This window comes from Dromiciops gliroides, chromosome 4, assembly GCF_019393635.1.
Source record: "Dromiciops gliroides isolate mDroGli1 chromosome 4, mDroGli1.pri, whole genome shotgun sequence".
Lineage (NCBI taxonomy): Eukaryota > Metazoa > Chordata > Mammalia > Microbiotheria > Microbiotheriidae > Dromiciops > Dromiciops gliroides.
The window spans coordinates 463,364,294-463,377,343 of record NC_057864.1 but is presented as its reverse complement, the minus strand read 5'-3'; the positions used below and the strand labels follow the sequence as shown (position 1 = coordinate 463,377,343).

The 13,050-nt window shown below is 37.1% G+C and overlaps 1 protein-coding gene across 1 annotated transcript in view; it reads right to left on the bottom strand.

Moving 5' to 3' along the window:
* Window positions 1-13,050, bottom strand: part of TAOK1 (TAO kinase 1) — a 144,705-nt gene that overhangs the window by 26,482 nt on the left and 105,173 nt on the right. Inside the window, 7 exon segments of the mRNA XM_044004206.1 lie at window positions 1,243-1,324; window positions 3,425-3,518; window positions 5,665-5,756; window positions 8,322-8,435; window positions 9,655-9,751; window positions 10,229-10,274; window positions 11,925-12,026. Coding sequence (XP_043860141.1) covers window positions 1,243-1,324; window positions 3,425-3,518; window positions 5,665-5,756; window positions 8,322-8,435; window positions 9,655-9,751; window positions 10,229-10,274; window positions 11,925-12,026 — 627 coding nt within the window.

Below are 13,050 nucleotides of genomic sequence, written 5' to 3'. Positions count from 1 at the left end.
AGAAAACAAAGAACTAGAAATTAAAAGAATGCCCATCAGGTGGGCTGAATGAACTGTGGTATATGAATAAGATGGATTTTGGTTCTCTGTAAGAAAGGATGAAAGAGGGGCAGCAAGGTGGCGCAGTGGATAGAGCACCGGCCCTGGATTCAGGAGGACCTGAGTTCAAATCCGGCCTCAGACACTTGACACTTACTAGCTGTGTGACCCTGGGCGAGTCACTTAACTCCCATTGCCCCCCCCCCCCAAAGGATGAAAGAGAACCTTGGCAAGTAGAAAGTGGTGCAGAGTGAAGTGCATAGAACCAGCAGAAAAACTTGTACAGTGAAAACAACACAGTAAAGAAAAACAAGGCTGAAAGATCTGAAAGCTCTGGCCATAGAAATGACAAACTACATTTCCAAATGACCAGTAAGGAAGCAGCACAGGACTGGCTCTCTGTCAGGGAAAGGATGGATTTAGAGTGGAGAAGATGTCTACATATGGATACACCTAATGTGTCATGGATCGGTTTGGATTGTCTCTGACTATTTGTTACAAGAGTTTTAGTTTAGTTTAGTTTTTTTTGTTTTTTTCAGTGAGGCAATTGGGGTTAAGTGACTTGCCCAGAGTCACACAGCTAGTTAAGTATTAAGTATCTGAGGCTGGATTTGAACTCAGGTACTCCTGACTCCAGGGCCAGTGCTCTATCCACTGCACCATCTAGCTGCCCCTTTGTTTGTTTTTTAACTGCAAGTGAAGAGGATGCAATAGTTATATCAAATAAAAACATCACTGAAGGCATTTACAAGCAAGGTAGTTTTGAAAGCAATGGGTTGAATTTATTAGATACTTTTTTAAAAAGTAGAAGTGGTTTCATATACAATCCTCATGTCATGTGTTTCTTATGGTGAGAAAAAAGATCCTTTAAAAAAGAAAAGATACAGGGGCAGCTAGATGGCGCAGTGGATAGAGCACCGGCCCTGGAATCAGGAGTACCAGAGTTCAAATCCAGCCTCAGATACTTAATACTTAATTAGCTGTGTGACTCTGGGCAAGTCACTTAATCCCAATTGCCTCACTAAAAAAAAAAAAAGAAAAGAAAAGAAAAAGAAAAAGAAAAGATACATAAAGAGCAGTATAAAAAGGCAAGTCTTTCTCAAAACAGGGTTTCAGGATAATTAGCAGCACAATTCTAAAACTTGTTTAAATGGGCAAGAGTTGTTACTATTTGAGAAGGGACTTAAAGATGAGCGAACTGACCTTGAGAAGTTCATCTGATGTAGGCCGATCTTGAGGGATTTTCTGGAGACAAGAATCTACGAAGTTGCGAAAATAATCAGACCTATTTCAAGAGAAAAAAACAATTTTGGACCACAATGCTAACTTTAACATAACTTCCACTAGCCAAGATACTAATATGTAGGAGAAGAAAGGAGGACCTACGCAGGCATCAAAACAGGGAATACCCTACATTGAGAACATGCAGTTAATCGCTCACAATCATAATTAAGAATCCAAACCTACTACACATGTGTAATCACAGACTCTTCTTTGTAGATCGTGGGAAAGGTGAACAATCACTTGGAAACATCTTCACGTGCTGGCCCCCATTTTAATGAAATCGCACAATCCTTTGAATATCTCTACATGACCTGGCAACTGTCTATCATCATCCAGTATATTTTTTCTGACTCTTTCTCCTCCCACCTTTTTGTCCCTCTTGTAGCATCCCAAAGCTTCACCAGTCTCAGCAAGATTTCATATGTCCTGAGAGTATTCTTCTGGAGTTCCTAAGCACTGGGATGCTTATCAATATTATAATACCTGCATTAAGCTTAGGAAAAAGCATTCACATACATTTGCAAGAGATTTGGTGGCCAAGCATGCACCTTATCATGCACTGTTCCCATTCAGCTGTGGTTTGTCCTTGGTTCCCGAGGAGGACCATGACATGTCTGCAAATCTCTCTGGTGGAGAAACCTGTGAATAGCTCTTAAGCGTATCACCTTTAACAACAGATACTCTTTAGTTACACAGAATACTTTTTAAGGTCTGTAACTTTAAAATCCTCTACTCGAGTTCTCTTTTGGTGCCTCAACATGACATGTGAATGATCATGGGCTCCTGAAAGCCACCACCAGTGGAGCACAAGCAGGTACTACTCTACTAGATCAGGGGCCTCAAGTAGAATAGCTACAGATGTGTCTGCCACCTAAGGAATGGTCTTGTTAAGCTCAGAGAGGCCTAGCATCAGAAAGTTGATCACAAGGTAACAAATTACTTTGGCCATAGCATTTCATGAAAGCTATCTGCTACGGAATGAAGGATTTGTGATTTGCTTCAGTGGGAAGAGGACCCACACGGATGGAATCATAGATTCTTTAGAAGTTTGAACTGGTTTACAGAAATACACACATTCAAGATATGCTGGACACTGCTTTATGACCTGGGTGACATCTCAGGCAAGTCACATGGTCACTTCTCTGGGCTTCAATTTTATTTTATTTTATTTTATTTTGGGGGGTGAAGCAATTGGGGTTAAGTGACTTGCCCAGGGTCACACAGCTAGTAAGTATCAAGTATCTGAGGCTGGATTTGAACTCAGGTCCTCCTGAATCCAGGGCTAGTGTTTTATCCACTGCACCACCTAGCTGGCCCCTGGGCCTCAATTTTATGATCAATAAAATGGGAACTAGGTTAAACCAAGAGCTCTCTAAAATATACAAGTATATTTGAGGTGTTCTGTTTTCTGTCAAAAATTTCCAACACTAAGGAAATGTTTGCTTTCTAAAATGGTCAAACTGTACTCTACAAGTGAACATAATTAATTATATAAAATCCAAGAATCTAGGGGACTGAAGATCAGAGCAATATAAATATCAATGAATGTCAGGATTGCAATTAGAGTGATTTGTTCTCTAGTTTTTAATTTGAATAGATAACTAACTATACATGTTAATTCAAGGAACCCATATCTTTTACACAACCAAAACACTGCGTTCCTTCATGTATATTTAATAGGTATTTCTCCAAACATTCCTACAAGCTGATTTGAATCTTGGACTTTCATGTTCTCAAACATAGTTTTAAAATGTAGTTTTATTCACTTTAATATTAATGATTCTTGCTTACCACCTTGGGGGGGGGGGAGGCATGGGAAGGAAGGATAGAATTTGGAACTTGAAACTTTATTTTTATTTAAAAAAATTAATGATTCTTGTTATAAGTTGAATTTCAAAATAATACTAAGTATGAAATACCATTTTTTAAAAGGTAAAGGTAACTCAATCAAGGACACAGTACATCTAACTATAAAAGATCTTCATGTTACCCAACAAACTTTGTTTATGTACCCACACAGTGCTGGATACAGAGGAGGTAGTCAAGGAATGTTTGTTGAACTAAACTGAATTTCTAAGAACCGTTTATCAGAAATACTTACCATTCATTAGATTGTAACGTAGGGGATTCATTCTGAGCTATATGATATAAGGCACTCATTGCGTTCATATTAAATAAAGGAGGCTTCCTTTCCGCTGAATAGAAAAGAAAATTTTCATGAGAAAATGAATATAGCATAATGACTATGAACCAGCAGTATGACATGTTTTCATTTCAAAGACCTCTTAACTGAGAGACTTGCACTAAGTTCCAGTCTTATCTGATTGTTTTGCTGGAAAATTTAACTGGGATTCCATATCTATGCCAAGTGTTTCTGATATGAGCTATTAGAGCCATAGGCCATCTGAGGATGAACATGAGGAATGAATTCCTTATGACTCTGAGTTTATGGTTCTCAATTAGTATTTTCTTCAGTCTTAATACTCTTAATAAAACCAAAATGAAACTTTTTGCATGGAAAGTAAAATCAAATTGGAACATTAGAGCTAAAGGCTTTTGGAGAAAATGTATAGGGTATAATCCAGAAGATTGACATTTACTGAAAAAATTCAGAGAACTGTTGGAAGTTATTCATATTGAAAAAGAATAGCAAAAAAAAAAAAAAGGAAAAGAAAAAAGAAGAGCAATTAAAAATGTGAACAGGTTCAAGTACTAGCTTTTTGTGGCTGCTATTTTACTACATAATGAAAACCTGGTTTTCTAGGCCTGTGTTTCAAATGGTAAAAAATGTGCTCTTGTTGCTAATGCAGACTTGTTTTAAAAATGCACCCATTTGTTTGGTGGATGAGTATAGGACACAATAAGAAATTTCTCCATGCTCTGTAATCCTCAGAGTGGCTCATGTTGCAATCCCAGCAAAGCAGTTGATTGAGGATGAGAAATTCTTATTAGTAGTAACTAAACCAGCATATTTAGAAATATTTGCTCCTTGTCCTGGTAATTGTGGGAGGCCTGGAACACTCCCATGCCAGGGTAAAATAGGTTTATAAATATTTCTCGTTTCTGTGGAACAGTCCCATCCAAAGAAAAACGAGGCTGAGATAAGGAAGCAAGCCCTTGGGGGCCAGCATGAGGGAAGGGAAAAGATGTGGCACCTCTCTGCCCCAATTCCCAGGTGAGCCCTGAACTTTACTGTCAAATGCAAAAATTATATTCCAATCTATGCTATAATTCGATTTTGAAAGACCAAAAGATCTTAAAAAAAAAAAGTCTTCACTCTCACATTCTGCAGCTAATTTAGAGCAGCAGGGAGGACTCCTAAACCAGCTTATTAGGGATAATGTCCAACTTTAATTTTCCTAGGGCAAACATAAGGAAATACCAATTGACTTTAATCTCTTATGATGCCACAATAGCCATGGTTATATTTATTCAAAGCTATCAAAGCCTACTAGAGGATTCAGAAGATTTAGATACACATCCCTTTAGGCTACAATAAAAGAATTCATTTTCATTCCTTACTATTTCCATGATTATTTTAACTTAGAAATGGGATTCAGATATTTTCCACAAGATTATATCCAACTCCAGTTGACGGTTAACTAGCACTTCACTAGGCCTTTTCCACTGAGTTACAGAAATAATGATTTTTTAAAAACTTGAGAGATTGTGAACTCTTCATATCCTTGGTGTCTCTCTAAAATATCTCCAGCATACTTTTCCCAAGTACCTGTAAACATTTCTCTTTACTTAAAATAAATTCGTATGGAGGAGCTTCATAAAAAGAAAAACATTGGATAGGTTGGGAGGTAGAGTTGGTGACACTGGGGGAAGAGAACAGCCTTACTAATTTTACTTTTAAAGTAAAGGCTTGCTGTCTGTGGCATGTTTCTGAGGAGCTATGTTAGGACAACCCTGATAAAAACCACGACTGGTGGTTAAAGGCAGTGAGCAACGGGATACCTTCATTGCTTGGCTCTCCCCAGGCAAGAAGATGCCAACTAACAGAGCATTCCATCAAAAGGTTTACAATATATCAAATGTCATGGGAGAAAATCCTAGCACAGTTTTGCCCACACATTAAACACTGAATAATATTTGCTGATTGCTCCTAAACACAGACATCACTAACTTATAGTTATTTTAGGTCCATTAAAGTTACACTAATTGACACACCAAATTATTAAATAGAGAAAGAAATTGGGAACTGACAGAAACTTAATTAATTGCTCTCCTGAGGAATTGGTATAAAATACAGAAAGCTATATACGCAAGGGATAGAATTGAGGTTAAAACATCCATTAAGCCAACCTATTACATATCAATAAATATGTTGCTTACCTAACTCAATACATGTTATTCCGAGAGACCACACATCTACTTTGCCATCATATTGCCCTTCATCCATGGCTAAAATTACTTCTGGGGCCATCCTAAAACACAAAATATTAATTTCTTAAAACTCTATAATTTTGTTAAAAACATTCCATATGAACTACATAACTTACATGTAAGAATGAATACTGAGGGGCAGCTAGGTAGCGCAGTGGATAGAGTACCAGTCCTGGAGTTAGGAGGACCTGAGTGCAAATCCAGCCTCAGACACTTGACACTTACTAGCTGTGTGACCCTGGGCAAGTCACTTAACCCCAATTGCCTCGCACACACACAAAAAAAGAATGAATACTGGCTTAAACTTTAAGTCCATTTATTGAACGGTAAAATATTATGATGTGCAAAGAATGTAAAGGGGAAATAAGATAAATATGATCATCTTAGAACTTCATCTGGGGACACTAATGCTAAAACCAATCTAATAATTGTTCTCACTTTTTCAGGATCTCAAGAATAAAATTCTATAAATAAATTTTTTTTTGGTGAGGCAATTGGGGTTAAGTGACTTGCCCAGGGTCACACAGCTAGTAAGTGTCAAGTGTCTGAGGCGGGATCTGAACCCAGGTCCTCCTGAATCCAGGGCCAGTGCTTTATCCACTGCACCACCTAGTTGCCCCCAAATGAGACTGCTTTATTTTTTCCCCCCATTTATCTTTTTGGTTTCCTGAACTGAACCCTATGGCAGAGACTGTGCCTAGTACCTGCTTTGAAATCTAGATACTCTATCCTCACAGCCCTGAGCCCAGTGTAGGGAGCGTGTAGTGCCCACTCAAATGAGAAGCCAGTGTGGTGCAATTAAAAGAGGTCTCAGGAAAGACTTGGGTTCAAATCTTGAAACTGATACATACAAGGCATCTGCCCAATATTAAATCACTTAACCTCTTCTTTAATCTTGATTTACCTATAAAATGACAAGAATTATATTTGTAATATTTTCCTATTGGGAATGAGGGTCATATGAAATTAAGAACATTAAGTGCTATGAAAACGCAAAAGTGCTATGCGAACATCAGTTATGATTATTCTTAAATGCTTCACAAAGGATTCAATACATAAATCTCATAACTATAGCAGAGTGATGAGTATGTAATTTTTTACATAATTTAAAAATCTTACTCCACAAATATTCTCAAAATACAACTCTAATACAGCCAATAAAGGTGAACACAGATAGGGCATAAGGACATTGATCCAAAAATAACCCAACCTGTTCAGTTAGTCTCCTCACTGAACAAACTTTGAGTCAAAGAATTTACTGATATACTTCACTTACTTTTCCTTCCCCATCCCTAGAGTCTACTTAAAATGCTACCAATCAGGAAAGAAGCAGACAATCTAAGGGTTTCAATCCTGGATACCTGAGAGTTAACAGCAGTCAGATATTCTGGGGCCAGCCCTTAAAAATGTAAAGATTTAACCATGCCCAAAGGGTTATGGGGCTGTGCATATACCCTTTGACCCAGTAATACCACTACTAGATCTGTAACCCAAAGAGACCATAAAAAAGGGAAAAGGACCTACATGTACAGAAACTTATAGCTGTTCTTTTTGTGGTGGCAAAGAATTGGAAATTGAGGGGATCCCTATCAATTGGGAAATGGCTGAAGAAGTTGTGGTATATGATGGAATGGAATACTACTGTGCTATAAGAAATGATGAGTGGGGGTGGCTAGGTGGCGCAGTGGATAAAGCACAGGCCCTGGAGTCAGGAGTACCTGAGTTCGAATCCGGTCTCAGACACTTAACACTTACTAGCTGTGTGACCCTGGGCAAGTCACTTAACCCCAATTGCCTCACTAAAAAAAAAAAGAAATGATGAGTGGGCAGGTTTCAGAAAAACCTGGAAAGACACACAAATTGAAGTTGAGTGAAATGATCAGAACCAAGAGAGCACTTACACAGTATCAACAACATTGTACAATGATCAACTGTGATAGACTTAACTCTTTTCAACAATATAATGATCCAAGACAATGCCAAAAAGATTCATGGTGGAAAATGCTCTCCACATTCAGAAAAAGAACTATGAAGTCTGAACACAGATGGAAGCATACTATTTTCACTTTTGTTGTTGTTGTTGTTTATTCTTTCTTTTTTCCCCTTTCTTCTGATTCTTCTCTTACAACATGACTAATGTGGTAATATGTTTAACATGATTGTAAAGTAGAACCTACATCAGATCATTTGCTGGCTTCGGGGTGGAGGAGAGGGAAGGGAGGGTGGAAGAAAAATTCAGAACTCAAAAAAAATCTTTACATGTAATTGGAAATTTAAAAAAAAATTTTTAAAGTAAAGATTTTGGGGGCAGCTAGGTGGCACAGTGGATAAAGCACCAGCCCTGGATTCAGGAGGACCTGAGTTCAAATCTGGCCTCAGACACTTAACACTTACTAGTTGTGTGACCCTGGGCAAGTCACTTAACCCCAATTGCCACACACACACACACACACACACACACACACACACACAGAAATGATTTTCAATATGGTATACTTTCAAGTATATCTCCCTTCCAAATGAAAATAATTCCAAACTGAATCAAGTTCAACTAGACACACTGACTAGTTCAGTTAAGACTATTACCAACAGAAAAATATTCTTACCAATATGGCGTCCCCACAAAGGAATTGGCAGGAGATGCTATGGAAGCAGATCCAAAGTCAGCAAGTTTCACCTGGCCTGGCTCTGTCAGGAGGATATTTCCTGCTTTGATATCTCTGATTAAGGAACATAAAATAATTATATATCTTGCTTTTCTTAGATTCTGATAAGAATCAAATAAGAATTCCCCAAAGAGGGGAGAAAAAAAATCAAAATAATTATGTTCTTTGATACATTAAAGGTAGATTTTCTTAAATCTTCAGAATTAAAAAGAAAAAGAAAATACAGAAACTATACAAGTTAAAACAATTACCCAAAAGGAAAAAAATTTAGCAAGGGTCAGGGAGAAAAACCTATAGAAAATTAGTTAATTGTAAAATAAAGGTTTATGTTGAGTTTGTTTACAAATAATGGTTAAGAATCAATTCAATTAGGAGTTAAAAATATGCATGCCCACAATTGCAAAAAAACCTCCATGGGGAAAAGATGAAACATTTTTGTCCCTATAAGCCATCATCACCCTCCTTCCTAAATCCTAGGTAGAAATTAAAACCATAATTACTACAACCCACTGATCTTATACTGTTCTGACTACAAAGTTACATTCCAATGTATTTCTTTAGGGAAGCAGAATCCTGCTGCAAATACACTGTCCCTCCATGGAGTATATTCTAATTTGGATGGTATACATACTGGACACTATAACGTAATCTACTTAAACAAAATTGTTAGGTTCTATGCATACATACACCACCACTTAATATATCCCACAGCTATTTTCAATAATCTTGAAAAAAAATTAGCCTCCTTCCAAAGCTTTATATAGACATCATTTCTGCTTCCCAAAGTAATACAAATAGTGGGGAAAATCCACTTAAAATGCCTTTTGAATAAGGTTCCAATTAATTTTTTTCTATTTAACTTCCAAAGATCCAATTACCATAAAGGTAATTAAATTGTTTATATTTAATTATACTGTTATTTCTATCACATCAAGTTCATAAGTCTCGCATACCTAAGAAATCTCAATAGTTGCAAACAAACACAAGGTGGAAATGAGGAGATAACTGTTGTGTTGGTGTTTTTGTATACTATTTAAGTTCATCATTCTAAAACATGATATTTCTATTAAAAAACTACAATTAAACTTAAAATTTTAGACTCTGTAAAATATTGAATTTGCTAATACTAACAAATTCACTACAAGGGTGATGAGCTATAACAGATTTGTGTGTGTGTGTGTGTGAGATGGAGAGGAGAGGAGAAAGAGAAAGAGAGAGAGAGAGAGAGAGAGAGAGAGAATGAGAACAAGAACACTAGTTTCAAAACACTTACCTATGGATCATATTATGAGAATGTAAGTAGGCCAATCCCTGGAGAGCACCATGTGTGATTGCTGCTATTTCCACTTCTTGTAATGGCTTTTTGTGAACTTAAAAGAATTTGTTGAAAATGAATTATTAAGTGTACCCATCCTCCTCAAAAAAGGTTCCAAAGAAAAATGAAGTCTGAAAATAGGGGGGTGGTGTGTGTGTTTCAGTGAGTGAAAACCAAGCACTTCCAACATGACAAAGAGAATCGCTAAGTTCAGTTTTGAAAATTGTAGGTCTTCAAATTTTTTACTTGCCAGCCAAGTGCTGGGGTTCTTAAAAAATATAAGTACCACCAAATATACCCTCAAGCTCTGACCTCAAAGGGTGAGAGAAAAAACAGCCCAATGGCAGTTAGTAATGGTTCTAAATAGTAGAATTTTATGGCACTAAAATATACCATTCTGTAAATCTAGAAAAAGAAAAGCTAAGGTTTCCTCTACTTCTCATTACTTCTGTAGTTTTTATTTTACTAAATAAAAAATTCACTTTTGGGAAACTCTCCAATTTCATCACTTCAAGAATAAAAAGAAACTTACCTTCTAGTAAGTCTGAGGCTGATCCTAAACAATATTCCATTACAAGCTGCATGAAAATAATTATAAAAACATTATGAGATCTTTTAAACTCCATAAAAGTTTATGCTTAAAATAAAAGTGACCACTCAAAGCAGTAAAATGGTTTAAGCTGTGAGTGAAAACTTCAAGGCCAGTGAAAACTTACACAAAAAATGAAATATTTGCAGTGGTTGAGTGAGGAGTATGTGTCCCTTTAAGCTTGTCCAAGGTTTGCTGAATGCTTTTTACGTTTGAGAAACTCTCAAATACATTAAGTAAGTACCACCTATTGAGCCAATGCCATTGTTTGGACCAGCATTCTTCAATCAAGTCTAATAAAACACTAGTATAACATCATACAGCTATCTATTTACACCACCATTCCTATCGAACAAATTATCCTTTCTGATTTAAGTTTGTCTAGTCTCAGTGGCTTTTTCCTACTGTCCTGTTTTTCCAGGACACTCTACAATGAGGCAGGCAATGCCTGTATGGGTCACACCTTGTACAGTATTCAATGACACCCTCTATTCAAGTGGCTTACGAATCCAAGGGATAGAGGATAGAGCTTAGATGTATGATTTCTGTAGTACGGGGAATTCTCAGACATTACACTGAAGTTTTTCTCTAATAATAGTAAAGATCACGGCCAACTTTTACACAGGTTTGAAAAGCACTTCATAAACGTTATCTCATTTGATCCTCCCAATCACCCTGGGAAGTATGCATCATTATGATTCTCATTTTACAGATGAGAAGTTGTTAAGTGACTTGCCCAGGGTCACAAACTTAATAAGTATTAAAGGCAGGATAAAATTCAGGTTTTCCTGACATCAGCATTCTTGTGCCACCTAGCTGTCTACACTCATCCTCCAATATGATACAGGCAAGAAACCACACTTGGCCAAAATTTCTACCCAAGGGTGACGGATGGCCACCTGACAAGTGCATACAAATTGCTCACGTTCCCTTTCTGATTTAAATGGAATAAAACAAGATAATGTGACCTGCACTGTCCTGGGTCTGACAGAAAACAGTTCCAAAGTCTCTTTCCATGCGGATTCTGGATTACTCCCGCTCACCTATTCTCCACTCCAGCTACACTGACCAGCTCGCTCTCCTCCAAGCAGATGCGCCAAGCCCTGTTTGTTTCAGTGCCTTCAGCCAGGTCCCTGTTTAACTGCACACCTTCAACTCCCTACTCTTTCCAAGCACAACGGGGCCAATGCCTTCCACAGAAGCCTATCCTGCCTCATTCTCCCACCAGAATTACTCTGCATATATGATGCTTTCCCTCACAAGAACATAAGCTCCCTGAGGGCAGGGCCCATTTCTCATTGTCTTTATTTCCCCAGCACTGCGCATAGTTTCTGGTACATTTTCAGCACTTAGTAAATTCTTGTGGGATAGAACAGAATCATTTGAAAAACTCATTTCTAAGACAAGATGAAAAATTCTCATTTGTGCATAAACTGATTTTGAATTTTTGAAAACTGTAGAAATTAAAGTTCTAAACACCTCAGAAATTCATTCCCTCCTCCCTTACATCTAGCGGTCCTGCTTCTCCCTTCCTTAGAATGACAGAGTTTTCAAGTGGCTCTGCTGAACAAACTCAGCACATTCTGAATTAACCTAAACCCAACCATGTAACAGGACAGGAAGCAGAGAGAACACTCACCCATGCCGTGTGCTCGCGCAGATAGCAGCCTTTATACTCTATGCTGTTGGGATGCTTTATTCTCTGCAGAAACTTGACTTCCTTAATAATGTCCTGCCATTTCTATAAAAAAGGAATATACCAAAAGTGTCAACTGCCACTGTTTCAAAGGAAGTTAAAATGAAACAAAACCAACAAAAGTTCATTAGAAGGAATAGGAGGGGGAAGACAACTACATAACAATGTATTGTCTTCATATGGTTTTGCTCTTAGTTTTAAAATGTCCAACTAAAACTGACCCCACTTGAGCACAATGTCTCAATAAACTTTTTATTCTGTCTATAAAAGAAAATCTTACAAGAGAGGAACTTAATTGAACAATTAACAACTAGAATTTTGACTAAAATTTTACACACATATGAAAGACTGAAAGAAAATGACACACAAAAACCAATGCAGCTAAAATAAGAAGGAAAGCAGGAAAATGGGAAACATTTTTACAATAAGTTTCTTCAATAAAGGCCTCATTTCTCAAATATTTAGGGAAGAGTCAAATTTATAAAAATAAGAGTCACTCTCCAATTAATAAAAGGTCAAAGAATATGAACAGGGAGTTTTTCAAAGAAGCCAAATTTATGAACAGTCATATGAAAATAAACCCTATACCACTATTGATTAGAGAAATGCAAATTAAAACAATTCTGAGGTATTAACTCACATCTATCAGATTGTATAACATGACAGAAAAGAAAAATGATAAAATAATAGAGGGAATGTGAAAAATTAGGACGCTGATTCACTGTTAGTAGAGTCATGAACTGGTTCAAACCATTCTGGAGAACAATTTGGAACTATGCCCAAAGGGCTAATAAAACCATTGTGTATACTCTTTGACCAAAGGTATGTATTGAAAAGAGATCAAAGAAAGGGGAAAAGGACCTATTTGTACAAAAATATTTATAGCAGCTCTTTTTATGGTGGCAAAGAATTGGAAATAGCAGGAATGCCCATCAATTGGGGAATGGCTAAACCAGCTGTGGTATGATTGTGCTGGAACAGAAAAACCTGGGAAAAGAAACCAACTAGTACAAAGTGAAGAGAGCAGAACCAGGAGAACATTATACACAGTAACAGCAATATTGTACAA